This window comes from Canis lupus, chromosome 7 (assembly GCF_048164855.1).
Source record: "Canis lupus baileyi chromosome 7, mCanLup2.hap1, whole genome shotgun sequence".
Lineage (NCBI taxonomy): Eukaryota > Metazoa > Chordata > Mammalia > Carnivora > Canidae > Canis > Canis lupus.
In genome coordinates, this window is record NC_132844.1 from 14,940,569 (window position 1) to 14,956,582 (window position 16,014).

The 16,014-nt window shown below is 33.5% G+C and overlaps 1 protein-coding gene across 11 annotated transcripts in view; it reads left to right on the forward strand.

The window, feature by feature from the left end:
- PNISR (PNN interacting serine and arginine rich protein) overlaps positions 1–15,989 on the forward strand; it is a 26,650-nt gene extending 10,661 nt beyond the window's left edge. For 3 of the 11 annotated variants that reach the window (XM_072831977.1, XM_072831976.1, XM_072831978.1), the window contains 10 exons: positions 989–1,177; positions 2,565–2,788; positions 4,247–4,418; positions 5,788–5,978; positions 7,012–7,149; positions 7,654–7,753; positions 8,499–8,552; positions 9,593–9,763; positions 10,798–11,884; positions 12,127–14,392. In XM_072831977.1, coding sequence (XP_072688078.1) covers positions 989–1,177; positions 2,565–2,788; positions 4,247–4,418; positions 5,788–5,978; positions 7,012–7,149; positions 7,654–7,753; positions 8,499–8,552; positions 9,593–9,763; positions 10,798–11,884; positions 12,127–12,157 — 2,357 coding nt within the window. In that variant the 3' untranslated portion in view covers positions 12,158–14,392. Of the gene's footprint in view, positions 1–988; positions 1,178–1,407; positions 3,129–4,246; positions 4,419–5,787; positions 5,979–7,011; positions 7,150–7,653; positions 7,754–8,498; positions 8,553–9,592; positions 9,764–10,797; positions 11,885–12,126; positions 14,786–15,689 lie in introns of those variants that run through there. The other 8 variants (XR_012033818.1, XR_012033817.1, XM_072831981.1 and 5 more) reach the window with 6 other exon arrangements.
- Positions 15,990–16,014: the final 25 nt, after the last annotated feature.

The following is a 16,014-nucleotide window of genomic DNA, read 5'->3' on the forward strand; positions in this document are numbered from 1 at the left end:
GTATACATGTTTTTGCATTGTACTTGTCCATTTATTTGCTGAGGGGAAAAAAACATCCAAGAACTAGGTTTGTTACATCAATGTTGCACATGTGAAAAGTTTTAGATATATCAGATACACGTTGCCCAGGTTCAGCTCCACCTGGGTTATGCCAGTCTGTTTCCACCAAAATATATGAGAATACTTATTTGATCTTTATTGAGATGTTAAAAAAACATTGTATTCTATTTTGTCTTCTTTATTAAAAATATAAGATCTTAAAATATTATGTATATATATTGGAGAAGGAAGAGGACCTTTAATGTAGCAAGGGAATACATTTTGAGTAAAGAATGACTAGGAAATTGTTAAGGGAGATGTATTTGACTAGAGAAGGGAGCTATATGTAAAGAAGGGTGACTGTGAGGAGGAATAGGAATAGGTAACTATACTCCTCTGAAGTCTGAGGCTCCAGTATAGGCCTAAATAGGACCTGTTGGAAGAAGAATTGAGTTTGATCATTTTTTTAAAAGAATTTATTTATTTATTTGAGAGAGAAGGAGAGAGACAGAAATAGCGAGAGATAGATGAGCAGGGAAGAGAGGGAGAAGCAGGCTCCCTGCTGTGTAGGGACACTCCCCCCCCCCCCCAAAAGGTGCGGCTGGATCCCAGGACCCTGGGATCGTGACCTGAGCTGAAGGCAGACGCCCAACTGACTGAGCCACCTAGGTGCCCCTGATCATTGGTTTTTATAGTAAACTAAGATACAGGGGGTAAATTTCTTTTGAGTTAGTGTCAGAAATCAGTTAAGAGTGTTTTCTGAAAGTTTTATGGTTACATTATTATGTAGCCCGAATATGGGTTATTTTCTAAGCATCCTTTCAGCCATAATATTCTGTAATATTTAAAATCTCTAGTAAGGCATAGCTGAGATGATTGTTTTACGTTGAGGCACTATTCTTTTAGCTCTTAAATTCTGACTGTTAAATTCTGCTATGGTAAATTACAGGCCAGATTGACTGGGCTGCGTTGGCTCAAGCTTGGATTGCCCAAAGAGAAGCCTCAGGGCAGCAGAGTATGGTAGAACAGCCACCAGGAATGATGCCAAATGGACAGGACATGTCTACAATGGAATCTGGTCCAAACAATCATGGGAATTTCCAAGGGGATTCAAACTTTAACAGAATGTGGCAACCAGGTTTGTTATTTCATGTTATCCAGATTTTAGGACTATTTTAAAAATAAAATGTGGATTAAATGAAACTTTAATTTGCTTAGTTTTATGACTTCTTGAAATTAATGCTCCTTAAAGAATAGGCAGTTTCATTTAGATTTGACCTTGAAATTTTATGGTTAAATTTATTCTGTACTCAGTCTGCTAGCATTGTGGCACTCAGTTTGATTCTTTTCTCGGTTCTTCATTCCTAGGCTGACAGGGGCTGGGAACACTGGAAACCTCACTTGGCATCTAGGGAAGAGAGCATTCTATGTCTCTCTGTTGCAACCTCTGGCCTTTTCAGAAGCAGCACTGGCAGAGCAAAACATGTCTAGCCTCTAATTAAAGAAATACTGTGTCACTATGTGACAAATTAGTCTGTCAAATATTTTCTGCCCCTACCATCCACCCATCTTTTTCTTCCTGTTTTTTTCAGATAGTGAAGATCTTCCATAAGTTTTTATGTTTTATTTTTTTGTTTGTTTGTTTGCTTTTTTACTTCACAGTATGATTTAGATTTCTTGATGCTAGTTCAGTTTTCCATGTCTTGTGATGCTATTTTTAACTTTTTAATAGTCACTTTAAAATATTTATAGAGGAATCTTACATTTGAGTATGCTGATGGTGAAGTTTTTATCTCCCTTTCCCTATTGACACTTACTGTTCCTCAATGTAAGAGTGGAAAACTTACGAGGTAATACTCTAACCTCACTTTTAAAAGAATAATGAGTATTCTAATCTTTGATACTGTGAGGTAGTTTATTTCTAGTTTCCTCGAAGCTACCCCAAATTTCCCCAGGTTTGAAAATGTTTTGGTTCCCAAGTTCAAGTTCATAAATGATTCACCCTGGCATTCCCACTCCCCAATTTATTCTACTGGCTTTCTTTGTGACCTGGGCAAGTGATTTAACCTCTGTGTGCCTCAGTTTCCCCTCCTGAAATTGGCAAAAATAATACCTGATTTCTCCCTACCTCACAGGGATGTTGTGAGGATAAATGTGTTCATGCGAGAAAGAAATTATATATAAAATCTCAAGGTGTTATTTTTTATGGTATTGTTACTGAACAGAAATAGAAAAATTGAACAAAAAAATTGCTTTGGATTCTGTTACGTTTATTAAAAAAAACAATATGAGGCATTTGATTTCCGTATGTTTAGGATATGAATTAGAGTGGAGTTAGCTCATTTGAATTATTTATTAGTTTAATTAATTGCTTATTTTAAAGATATACTAGAGGAATTTGACCAAGAAGTCATAAATTTTTAAATCTGTTTCTTTGCTGAAAAATCTTTCTTGAGATCTTAAAAATTTGTGTTGATTTTGTTATAACCCCCTGTTGAATGTTTTTATGCCTAAATCCTAAATAGAATGGGGAATGCATCAGCAGCCCCCACACCCCCCTCCAGATCAGCCATGGATGCCACCAACACCAGGCCCAATGGACATTGTTCCTCCTTCCGAAGACAGCAACAGTCAGGACAGTGGGGAATTTGCCCCTGACAACAGGCATATATTTAACCAGAACAATCACAACTTTGGTGGACCACCCGATAATTTTGCAGTGGGGCCAGTGAACCAGTTTGACTATCAGGTGAAAGATATTTTGTTGCTTTAATATTGTAGATGTGCACGTAATCCATTCTTTGGAAGTGTCTCATCAAGAGTACCTAAGATCTGTGTTTCACTTTTCAGTCTTGTACAGATAAACACATAATATTATGTCTCAGAAAAGTTACCAATTTTTGAGTATTAAAATCATTAGATGCTTATTTTCTGGTTTTTGATTTGCTTAGGAGAATGATATAAAGGATCATTAGGAAAGATTTGGATAAAATGAAAAATGTGTAAGTTCAATAGCTATATGATGTTTTGTTTTCTAATAATTTCAAAATGGTATATTTAAATGTTGAATAAAGTTTAGAAAATGTGCAGTAGTTGAATACATTATTTGTCAATAATAGATTATGGATAAGACATGAATAAAATACATGAAGAACAGATCATCTTCCTAAATGCAGTTCCTTCTGCTATGTAGAATTATGACTTTTTCTAGTGATGTCATATTTTTTTTTCCATTCTGACATGACATGTTAATGGAATTGTACATAATTTCCTTTGTAGCATCTAATTCATTTCTAGGGACATAGAACTCTATGGGGAATAGTATTATTATGTGGGGCTTTATTTTCTCTAACTACTCTGCCAAGGGTCCACCCTTAAATTATGGTACTAGGCGTCATTTTGAAATAACTGATGGCAGTTGTTACCTTATAAACTGAGCTAGTATAATTTAAAATTTTGAAAAAAATCCGTATGTTGTTTCACTAACTAGATTAATAATGGACATAAATGTAAATATTCACCTTGAGAATAATCTTTATTCATACATATTCACATAATTGTGGTATACTCATACTTGGTATACAGATATGACTGTTTGGTTTGGTTTTGAAGAAATGTAGTAGTAGGAGCTTCTACTTACACCCTATTATCTTGATAGATCCCTATGTTAACAAGACAGCTCCGTTGGCAATGGGCTTAGAAAAGCCTCTGAAAATCACAAAATTGCAAAAAATATTTAATGATAGTAAGCTTTATTTTGTTAAAATAGATACTTCTTGCTAGATTATAGAAACAGTTTAAGTTCCCATAAGAAATAAGTTGGAATTGATTAAAAAATTTTTTTTCCTGTATTTTCTAGTTCCAGAAAAATTCACATTTGATTTCTTGGTAGTGGAAGGATTAGTTTATAAATGGATTCAGAATGAAAAAGGGCATACATATATCCTTTTCTATACTTCTTGAAAATAGTGTATTAGCTGAATTTTAGATGGCTCTTTGCATTTACATAGGTAGAAAATCTTTACCTTTCTTAAGAAAAAGTAAGCCTAGGTCTTGGGGCTACAGAAATATCGGTGGATATTAGAACCATGGAATTCTTGGATTTGCTGCACACATGGATTTCTACTGTCCCAGTTCATAACACACGTGTGTCCCAGAGAGTATATTGTATTAATGTGAAGAAAAATAAACTGCAATACTCTTTCAGCATGGGGCTGCTTTTGGTCCACCGCAAGGTGGATTTCATCCTCCTTATTGGCAACCAGGACCTCCAGGACCTCCAGCACCTCCCCAGAATCGAAGAGAAAGGCCATCATCATTCAGGGATCGGCAGCGATCACCTATTGCACTTCCTGTGAAGCAGGAGCCTCCACAAATTGGTAGCTATTTAAGTTTAGTGAACCACAATTGACATGATTTCTTAATCATGTAAAGAGAATGTTTTGTTTTCTTAAGTTTGTTATACTTTTGATATGTTAGGAATTGATAGTTTAAAACCCTATGATTTTATAGGCATAACCTTTAAAATTAAAAAAAGATAATGGTCTAAAAGATAAAAAATTCTGAATAATTTTAAGATAAATTGTTACCTTAAACTCCAGATTTTGTTATGAATTTTAAATTTATCATGGCCATAGCATTTTTTTTTTTTGGTCTTATTTATGCTTTTAAAGATTTTACTAATTTTTTGAGAGAGATTGAGAGAGCACGAGCAGTGGAGAGGGGCAGAGGAAGATGGAGAAGCAGGCTCTTGGCTGAGCAGGGAACCCAGTGCAGAGCTCCATCCCAGAAGCCTGGGATCAATACCTGAGCTAAAGGCATTCGCTTAATCAAATGAGCGACTAGGCGCCCTATGGCCATAGCATCTTGATATTTTTTTCATTGTTGACAGTTTGATACATTATGCCAGTATATGAAGTTTCCCCTTTAAAAACTTCTTAGTTGTTCTCTGTCTCTGGTCTCTTTCCATTCCCAGTTCATCTGACACACTAATGTCAGATTAATTTTCCTTTTATTATTTCACTTTCCAGAAATATTTTGGCAGAAGATTTAAATTTTCATCATTTTATTACAACTAATTTAGGTCTAATGACAAGTTACAAACTTACACTACTTTATATCTAGAAATCCAAATCAAACACTTAATAGACCAGAACGTTTAAGTCTTAACTTTTTATTACAAAGTAGATATTTTAGGAAGATTCTAATTTCTTTTTTAACTTATGGAATCATATTTGTTCAGATGAATTCTCATTGTGAAAATAGACTTATACTTTTGTTTGACTCTGTTCTATTTTCATATTTTAAGAAGCAATGTAGTGTAAGTTTGGCTTGGAATTAGCCCACATCTCTGCTACTGTCTTTTTAATTTTGAGCACATCACTTAATCTTTTTGAGTGTCAGTTTTCTTATTTGAAAAAGAGATGGAATAATAGTGATTTTTTTATTTTTTTTATTATTTTTTTTAGAATTAAGCAAGATAATTTAATGTGCTTTCATATTGCCTGGCTCATTATAAGCATTAACACAATATTCACTGCTATCATTAAAAATGATCTTAAAGAGAAGCATAATGGCTAATGGGTTGCTTTACCACTGTCTTAGTAGAGAATGATAGTTATAAGCACTTTATTTACTCAGAATTCTTTAATTTACTCACAAAGTTTGTAGAAATTCAAGAATAAGGAACTCCTGCATTTATGATTTTTACTTAACTAGCTTACAGGTACTTTTTTCCATGTGAAACAGATGCAGTAAAACGCAGGACTCTTCCAGCTTGGATTCGAGAAGGTCTTGAAAAAATGGAACGTGAAAAGCAAAAGAAGTTGGAGAAAGAAAGAATGGAGCAACAACGTTCACAGTTGTCCAAAAAAGAAAAGAAGGCCACAGAAGATGCTGAAGGAGGAGATGGCCCTCGTTTACCTCAGAGAAGTAAATTTGTGAGTATTAGAATCACTTAACATGGAAGTCTGTGTCATTTATGTGTGAAAATTATTGAAAGAAAAAACTAATGGAGCCTATAGAAAAGTATTAGTATAATGTTCTTGAGATTACTTTTAGTAAGTATTTTGAGAATTATGATTGTGTATGTTGTTATTGAGGGTGAATAAGGAGGAAAGGAGCAGTAAGCTTATAAAATGTTCTTTTTTTTTTTTTTTTTTTTCATTGGAGTTCAATTTGAAAATGTTCTTTTCAGCTTTTCAGAGAGGAATTATTCTGTGGGATGCTAGATAGATCTCACCTTGAGAAACAAATCTGTATTTTCTTGTTGGAGTATTACAATGATCACCTTTTACTTAGGATTTTTAAGGGTAACTGTAGGACAGTTTGCCTAAAGAAGAGTTCTCTTTTTAAGGTGTGCTATTTGGGTACTGAAAACTGATAGCTAGAAACAGACTGCTGGCATTCCCTATCTGAAGTAGACCTCATTTCTTACCTGTCCGTTTTACAGTGAAAAGGGGCAAATTTCACTAAGTTTCAGAGCCAGCTAAGATCTAGAAACTACAGAATTTTAAGTCACATGATTTTAGGTAAATAGCTTAAATTTATAGTTAAGGTTATACTGAATAACATGAATGTGGTCCATTTATCCAAAGTTTTACAAGCCACTCATTTCAGTACCATCATATATAATCGATATTAAATCAGTCTTGGCGTGATATATTCCTAGTTACTTACTGGTAAAATAAAGTCAAAATTGACTAAGGAAAAAAAGTTGGAAAGTAATTAAAATAATTGATTCTTATAAGCTATCTCATAATCTTACATTTCCTCTCAGGTAACAACTTTATACTACTAACTTAAGTTACATACTATAACTTCTAAATTATATCCAAAATATAATTTAGAAATTTCATTTTTATATATTTGTTTCATAGACTTTTTAATTTGGGGTTTTAAAAAAATGTGTAAGAGAATGATTTTATATTATAAGCCTGAAGTTGGGCTACCCATACTATTACTTTTTTTTAGGATAGTGATGAGGAAGATGAAGACACTGAAAATGTTGAAGCTGCTAGTAGTGGAAAAGTCACCAGAAGTCCATCTCCAGTTCCTCAAGAAGAGCAGAGTGAACCAGAGATGACTGAAGAAGAGAAAGAGTATCAAATGGTAGAATGTTAAATTTCTTACCATGTATAGGATTTTTAAATTTTTGGTTTTTTATTGTTTATTTTTTGGAGAGGGGAAGGTGGGGGTGCAGAGGGAGAGAGGGGTCCACACCCAGCATGAAGCCCAACATGGGGCTCCATCTCACAACCCTGAGATCATGACCTGAGCTGAAATCAGGAGTCAGGTGCTTAACTGACTGAGCCACCCAGGTTGCCCCAGTTTTTGTATTTTAGAATAATTTTCAAGATACTTGCTTTCCGGGACGCCTGGGTGGCTCAGCGGTTTAGTGGTCTGCCTTTGGCTCAGGGCGTGATCCTGGAGACCTGGGAATAGAGTCCCACGTTGGGCTTCCTGCATGGAGCCTGCTTCTGCCTCTGCCTCTGCCTCTGCCTCTCTCTCTCTCTCTCTCTCTCTCTCTCATTAATAAATAAATCTTTAAAAAAATGTTTATAAAATGGCTTTGGCTATTAATTTTTTATAAACACATAAAATACCCTTTCATAGATGTTGCTGACAAAAATGCTTCTGACCGAAATTCTACTGGATGTCACAGATGAAGAAATTTATTATGTAGCCAAAGATGCACACCGGAAAGCAACGAAAGGTATATTGTGGGTGTTCTTAGTTTTGTTTTTCTGGGAGTATTTTGGTTTTGGTGGCTCTTTTGGACTTTTTTTTTTGTTGTCCTTGCTGAATTCTAGCAGATACTTGAATATTTCTTCTTGCATGTTTTAACTCTCTGGGAAAGGTTAGATTTGTAGATACCATATTAAAACTATACAAGTATACAAATATTTTTCTTTTACCCAACTTGCCTGAGCACAAATGAGCAGTTATGCTATTGTTCCATAAAAAGCGTAGTGGAAAAATTCTTGATGTTCAATTTATTTCAGAGTTTTTTTTTTATAGATATTGTGGTATTGGTGTATAACTTCTAATACAGTTTAGTTTCATTAATGGATTATGAACCTTTAGTTTTCACAATTTACCACTTGTAGTTCTTACAGAAGCAAGAAATTTACCCATCCCCACCTCCCATATTTTTAGTAACACTTAGAAAATATATCAAAAGCAGATTTTAAATTATGGGCCATAACCTCAAAAATAAAATACTGATGTGTACTGGTCAACATTTTTCTTCGTTATAAACCAATTTCAGCTCACTTCAGAATTAAAATTTCAAGGCCAGACATGCTACTGGTTTAAAGTGAATGTTATGTTTTTAATGTTTCTTCTCTCCCCAAAAAGCAGCAATAGTAGTAGATTTAACAATACCATAGACTCTCATGACTATGAAATCGTGGCTATTTGTGTTAACATGTTGTTCCTGTTGTTGATGTGATACAAAGCTCCTGCAAAACAGCTGGCACAGTCCAGTGCACTGGCTTCCCTCACTGGACTCGGTAAGTGTTTTCCTTATTTGTGAGAGGGCCTTAAAGGGAAAATCACACTTACCTTGTCTCTCTACATGTTCTGTTTTGAAACTGTACTATTCCTATTCAGTTTATAAAATCTAGGTCTTAGGGTTATATCAGTCTCTCAAAGGTTTGTCTATCTTTTTTTTACTAAAGCATTCACAGAGGGATTATAAATGTGACTAATTCATAGTTTATTGGGGCAAGTTGTAATAGTTCATAATTAAGCTGTGATAATATTTAAGCTCACCTTCAAAATTATTGCATCCATGCTTTAGGGAAGAACCTATCCACTAATGCTTTTAAGCACCTTTATTTAGATTGTGTTGTAGCAAGTTGAGTTTTAACATAGAGGAAAGGAGTTTATTTTATCATAGTATAATAGTAGTGATGTGTTCATAATTTGCTCTTTGCATGATATATTCTCAAGTATATAAAAGCTTGAATGTGCCTTTTCCGCATCATTTCAAATTAATCTTTGTGGGGATCAACAGAAATGGGTAGAACCAAATGCCCATGTGATTTTGTTATGATTACTATTTAGGTCACTTCAGGGTGGGGAGTAGTTTTAGCACTATACCATTTCTGTACCTTTGAGAATTGTATTACCTGGGATTTTTGAGCTTTGAACAATGAAAGGATTAATTTTAGAAGTATTTTTAGGATCATTGGTAGTTGAATTGACTGGTTCTAGTGAGGCTTTGTTATTGCCCTGTTAAATGGTTTTGTTGATTAGTATGGACAGTAAAACAAAACCATTATCCTTTCTTTATACCATTATACCTTACACCATTCCTTCATGGTGAGAAATATATGAAATATTCCAGGAAGAATGAGATTCTATTAATTTTCAGGAGGGCTTATGAACTCCTTAAGAATTAGAATTTATACTTCTCCCCACCCCGAATAAGCATATCCTTCCAAGATAAGGCAATGAAAAAAGAAATTAGCTTTCTTCTCAGACCTTAAAATTTTTTTAGTGTATAGAATAATTTTTCTATATGATAGACTGCGCTTTATACACACAGGTGGACTGGGTGGTTATGGATCGGGAGACAGTGAAGATGAGAGGAGTGACAGAGGCTCTGAGTCATCTGACACTGATGATGAGGAATTACGGCACCGAATCCGGCAAAAACAGGAAGCTTTTTGGAGAAAAGAAAAAGAACAGCAGCTGTTACATGATAAACAGATGGAAGGTATACCTTTTAGATTCTCTTAATTTTTGTCCAGTTTTATTTGTATTTTTATTTTTTAACCAACCTAACAATAACAAGGATAGAATTAACGATAGAATATAGACATTATGTGATACAACCGAAACCAAGGTTTTGGCTTATTTGGAGTCTCAAAATTAGTATTCAAAATATGTAGTTTATAAAAGGTAAACTTTGTCTAATTTTGTAAGATACTAATTTCAGTAGCTGTAAGTTAAGCTATTTAGGGTATTTTTATTTCTTTCTAAAGTTCTCAAAAATGAAAAAGAAAGCTTTTGAGATGGCAGAAATCTATTGGTAAAACTATTGAAAAATAACTTGTAGCTAGGATATTTAACATGCAGCTAGTAATATTTTGAAAATAGAGGGCTTTTTTTTAATAGAGGGCTTTTTATAGAAATTTTTAAATGCAAAATACTACATATGACTAGTTTTTTATAGTCTATATAATACTAGGAATACTGCAGGAATAGTTTGAAGTTTTTGAAAAAGTCATACTTGGACAATTGGAAAGGTAATTATTGAGTTAGCAGTTGAAAATTCCTTATAAATTACCTAACTTATTTAAGTTGCCTTATTGGACAAAAGAGAAATCTTTTCTCATTGCTTCAAATGTACCTTTACACTTTGGTACTCTAGTTGGTGTATTGAGCATTTGAAATGTAGCTGACCCTAAATTGAAATATGCCATAGGTATAAAATACACAGTAGATTTGAAAGATTTTCTGTGCCCCCCCCCATAGCAGAATATCTTAGTATGCTTTTAAATTTATTACATGTTGAAATGGTGTAATATTTTTGATATATTGGGTTAATAAACTATTGAAATTAAGTTCATCTCCTTTTATTTTTTTAAAGTAGTCACTAGATAATTTTGAATTGCTTATGGCTTGTATCCTATTTCTGTTGAACAATGCTGTTCTGTTATTATCTGATAGTTTGAAATTCGGTAGTTTGGGAGTTATTTTCATTATACAATTGACTTTTCATAGTATTTTTGTCTTTTTCTGTTTCAGAAGAAAAGCAGCAAACAGAAAGGGTTACAAAAGAGATGAATGAATTTATCCATAAAGAGCAAAATAGTTTATCACTACTAGAAGCAAGAGAAGCAGATGGTGATGTGGTTAATGAAAAGAAAAGAACTCCAAATGAAACTACGTCAGTTTTAGAACCAAAAAAAGAGCATAAAGAGAAAGAGAAACAAGGAAGGAGTAGATCAGGAAGTTCTAGTAGTGGTAGTTCCAGTAGCAATAGCAGAACTAGTAGTACTAGTAGTACTGTCTCTAGCTCTTCATATAGTTCTAGCTCAGGTAGTAGTCGCACTTCTTCTCGATCTTCTTCTCCTAAAAGGAAAAAAAGACATAGTAGGAGTAGATCTCCAACAATTAAAGCTAGACGGAGTAGAAGTAGAAGTTACTCACGCAGAATAAAAATAGAGAGCAATAGGGCTAGAGTAAAGATTAGAGATAGGAGGAGATCTAATAGAAATAGCATTGAAAGGGAAAGACGAAGAAATCGGAGTCCTTCTCGAGAGAGACGTAGAAGTAGAAGTCGCTCAAGGGATAGGCGAACCAATCGGTCCAGTCGCAGTAGGAGTCGAGATAGGCGTAAAATTGATGATCAACGTGGAAATCTTAGTGGGAGCAGTCATAAGCATAAAGGTGAGGCTAAAGAACAAGAGAGAAAAAAGGAGAGGAGCCGAAGTATAGATAAAGATAGGAAAAAGAAAGACAAAGAAAGGGAACGAGAACAGGATAAAAGAAAAGAGAAACAAAAAAGGGAAGAAAAAGATTTTAAGTTCAGTAGTCAGGATGATAGGTTAAAAAGGAAACGAGAAAGTGAAAGAACATTCTCTAGGAGTGGTTCTATATCTGTTAAAATTATCAGACATGATTCTAGACAGGATAGTAAGAAAAGTACTACCAAAGATAGCAAAAAACATTCAGGCTCTGATTCTAGTGGAAGGAGCAGTTCTGAATCTCCAGGAAGTAGCAAAGAAAAGAAGGCTAAGAAGCCTAAACATAGTCGATCGCGATCCATGGAGAAATCTCAAAGGTCTGGTAAGAAGGCAAGCCGCAAACACAAGTCTAAGTCCCGATCAAGGTAGTATACTTTTTAAAGTATTTTGTCTGATTTTTAAAAAAAAATTTGACTGAATTTATTCAAAGTTGAAAGTGTCCTTTCTCTCTCTCTCTTTAATAAACTCAGTTTGGTACTTGATAAATGATCATAGTCTTAAGTAATTTTAGAAATCCTATATAATAATATTTATTTAAAAATTGCAGATTCTTTAGTTTAAAATACATTTTTATTTTTAAATTTGTCTTTTCCCTTTTTTTTTTCAGATCAACAACCCCTCCCCGTCGTAAACGCTGAGGAATGATGTGGCAAGAATGCCATGATGTTTAAAAAATTCCATGAGTTTTAAGGGCTTGTCTCATTATAGAGGCACATTGTGGCTGTGTAGGTGAAACCAGAATCTTTTTTTTTTTTTTTTTTAATCTGTAAATAGGTGTACTTTTTCCAAATGCTGCTCCAAGTTACTTAATAGGATTTCTTTGTATTACATTTTTTTCAAAAAAAAATAGTGCTTAATAAGACTATAAACATGCCATTCTCTTTCAGCTGTAATGTTCTTAAAATTATTCTTGAATGTACTGTGATGTCAATAAAGCTCTTCAGTTCATTTTTGTTAACCTCTTGCACCTTAATTTTATGATTTTAATCTAAGGAACGTACTTTTATAAAAAGGCAGCTGGAATTTTGTATAACAGGTTTTAAAGGTACTTCCTCTCATCTTCCCCAAAGAAAATGGTTTTAACTTAGTAGTTTGTCAAAGTTTGTAAATTGTACCCATGGATTTTTGTCAAATTCCAACTTTAAGGGTGTAGAAGAGGGCCAAAAATAGATCTTTACTTTTCATTTGGAAACATTTGAAAGCTTTCTAAACTTTTCTTCCTATTTTGAGGATTTTCAAGTAATATATTTTCTGTGTATAAAGTATGGTTTACTTCTTCTGTACAATGAAATTGCTGGAATCAATCAAGCCAGTGCATCATTAGAGTTATTTATAAGGAACAATTGTGTTTGACACTAATAGTCAAGTCTGGAACTGTATTCTGCAGTTATCCACTTCTGTTTTAGAAGCGTATTTTAAACACTGGGGTATGACAGAAATAAGACTCACAATTCAGTATATTTATTTATATTTTTAAAGTGTAATATGACCTCAGCTCAGTGGAGGAATGCTGTATTATGCAGGTTTGTGTCAATTTCATGACCTTAAAATGATTTGGTTTTGTCACTTTCTTACAATTATGATCAGTGAGTGGTCTAGCTATTTAAGGCAGTCATAACTTACAAGTAAAATGAGGCTCTGCAGGCATTTAAATGCTCAACTGCTTTCAGGGTCTGTTTTTATGTGATTATTCACTTATGCCACAATAGATACATCTCTGAAAACAAACGCTTTTACATTTTAGTTTAAAAAGGAAAAGAACAAGTTCAGGTCACGGAAAAGTTTTAAAGTAATGCCTTCTTACCAGCAATAGTTCATTTTAAAATAAGCCAGATTTTTGCCAAGATCAGTGTTTCTTCAAAATGAAGGTAGAAATAGATTTGTAAGTGTGCTCTTGTACCTCTACATAGGTTCTTAAATTTTGAGCAGTTATGCATTTATCTAGAGGAAATAAATCAACTGTGAATAAATGCATGTTTACCAAAATGGTTGTTTTACAGTGCATTTAGTTCTGATATTTATAAAGTTGATATTTCACAGAATAACTTTTAAATAGTTTGGAATTCTATATAGTTTAGACATCAGTCACGTGGAGACAAAATGAAAATGTGCAATATTTTTTATGTAGGTGAGCTAACACAATGTACCTAATTGCAGAATTATCAGATTAATTTGTAATAGATAAGTTGTATAACATTTTCATATCTTAAAATGTTTTTTAGATCAATCTTCAGGTGAAATAATATTTTCAAAATAAAATTCTACAGAAAAGTTCTGTTGGCTATGATATGCACATTTTTGGGCAAGACAAATGACTAGAGCCAAAAATAGTATTTGACAGTTTTATTTACTCTGCCATAATATGCAAGCTTCTTATTTAAATCTGTAGATATTTTTTAAAACACAGTCATGATATATGTGATTATTAGTAGATACATCAGTGTTATAATTAGATATTTGGGTTTTTCGGGTTTTATGGATAATTTAGAGAAATCATCATTTCACTGACATGTAATGAAGTATGTTTACCTTAGTGGTAAGATTTTCTGAAATAGGGCTTCCATGATTTGGGATGTGAATGCTAACACACATAAGTTGACTAGATACTTAATTTGGTTATGAAATCTTCTAAAATGACACCACCAGAAAATCAGTAGATTCGATTTTTGAGACAATCATGGGTCTGAATTGATTAATAAAACTGTCTTGGGTTTCTCTTTTAAAGTATTTCTAGTGTATTAATCATACTTGTTTTTGTGCAATGGGGGTTATACCACACCATTAAGAGAATAAAATGTAATTTGAAAGAGGGAATTACAAGATTTGTTTAATGAAGGCCCCAAAATATAAATAAAGACTGGTGTGGAATCTCAGTGTATGTTTTCTGCCATTGTAAAATGTCTTTTTTTAGCATCTGTTTCTAATGGTATAATACACAATAGGTGAATTTCCCAAATATTCATTTTTTTTCAATGTCTAAGTTACTGTTTCTTCAAAGAAACACATGAAGTATAAGTAGTAGGTGAGACTTTTTGTTTTATGTGGGAATTTTTACATAGGAATTGTATAAGGTCCAAAATTCCTGTAATACTGTCTTATGGAAACGTTTACATTTAAATGGAGTTTTTCTTCTCTTATATACATTAAAGTCTATTTTCATTTATTGACGTTTCTAAAATGTACTAATCATGGTTTGATAGAAATACTATTAGATCCGTTGGATTGTCCTGACTGCTGCTTAATATATTTTGAGCAAATCCTGTAAATACTGTGAGCCTCAATTTCTTCAACTATAGAAGGGTGGAATTTGATTATTTCTAAGGTGTTGATTGAGTACTTCTAGCTCTTAAGTTTTTCGGTTTTCAGTTGGATTTGGCTGTAATGTCTAACACTGAATGGGAAAATAGGCTTTTTATTAGCCCTTAACAAAACTCGTGTGATGAGCTACATTATATACCCTAAAGGTTTGTCATGTATAGTATTTTCCTCTACACAAAGATCAAATCTGCCACAATTCTGATTATGATAGTGTCAACTAAGATGAAATTATGCTGTGTTACCAGTTTATGTGGAATTCTGTAAATATGAAAATACAGCAGTTAAACTCTTGAGTAGGCATACATCATTTCAAAAGGGTTAAAACTTAGCTGTAAAGGGAGCACTTTACACTTAATTTGAATGAAAAAAGTTTTTATAAATATTAAGTTTCAAAATACTAAATAGTTTTTTATAGTAAAATAAATTGTAGACTCTGTTTTACAACATTTGGGTAAGGCCATAGCATTGGTCTAGGAAATATCTCCCAACAATGGCCATCATACTACAACTGCTAGTCTTTCCAACACAACTCAGGTTTAAGCATCATTGAAAAAGCCTTTGTTGATTTTTATAGAGAAAAGTATAATGAGCTAGTTTGGCTTATGAGGGCCAAACTAGTGGATATTCAAGAGGCTTTTGTTTCCTGTCAGTATTAAGGCAAATAATTATAAATTGCCTTTGTTGTTGCCTTTGTTGTTGAAAAGGTAATGGGAAGACCCTGAAGCCTAGGGAAGTGGTACAAAGTACATTTAAATAAAGCTTTTAAAACTTTAATCATACTTGTACTTTGCTTTTTCCTTGGATTTGTCATTCCAACAAATATAACACGTGCTAAATGTTCTTTTGTGCCAGAGTTTTGTGCCTTCATTTGGAGAGATGGTCATGTGTCCTGAGGAACTCTGAAGAGGACATAACAAAAATCTGCAGCCACTCTTAGGAGGAGGTCAATTAAGAAGCCATATGTGAAAGACTATTACTGAGCAGTAAATTTCATTCAAAGAACCCTTTACCAATTTGACCCTGCCTGTTGAAAATGTACAATGATTTTTTGCCTCTTAATCTTGGAAATGTATCATTGCTCTTCTTACTCAAGGAAGGGCTTTTTGTACATTTAGAAGTAAAGTGATACTGATCACCGTTTTTAGTTTTCAATGAAGTTTGCCTAGCTTGAGTGATT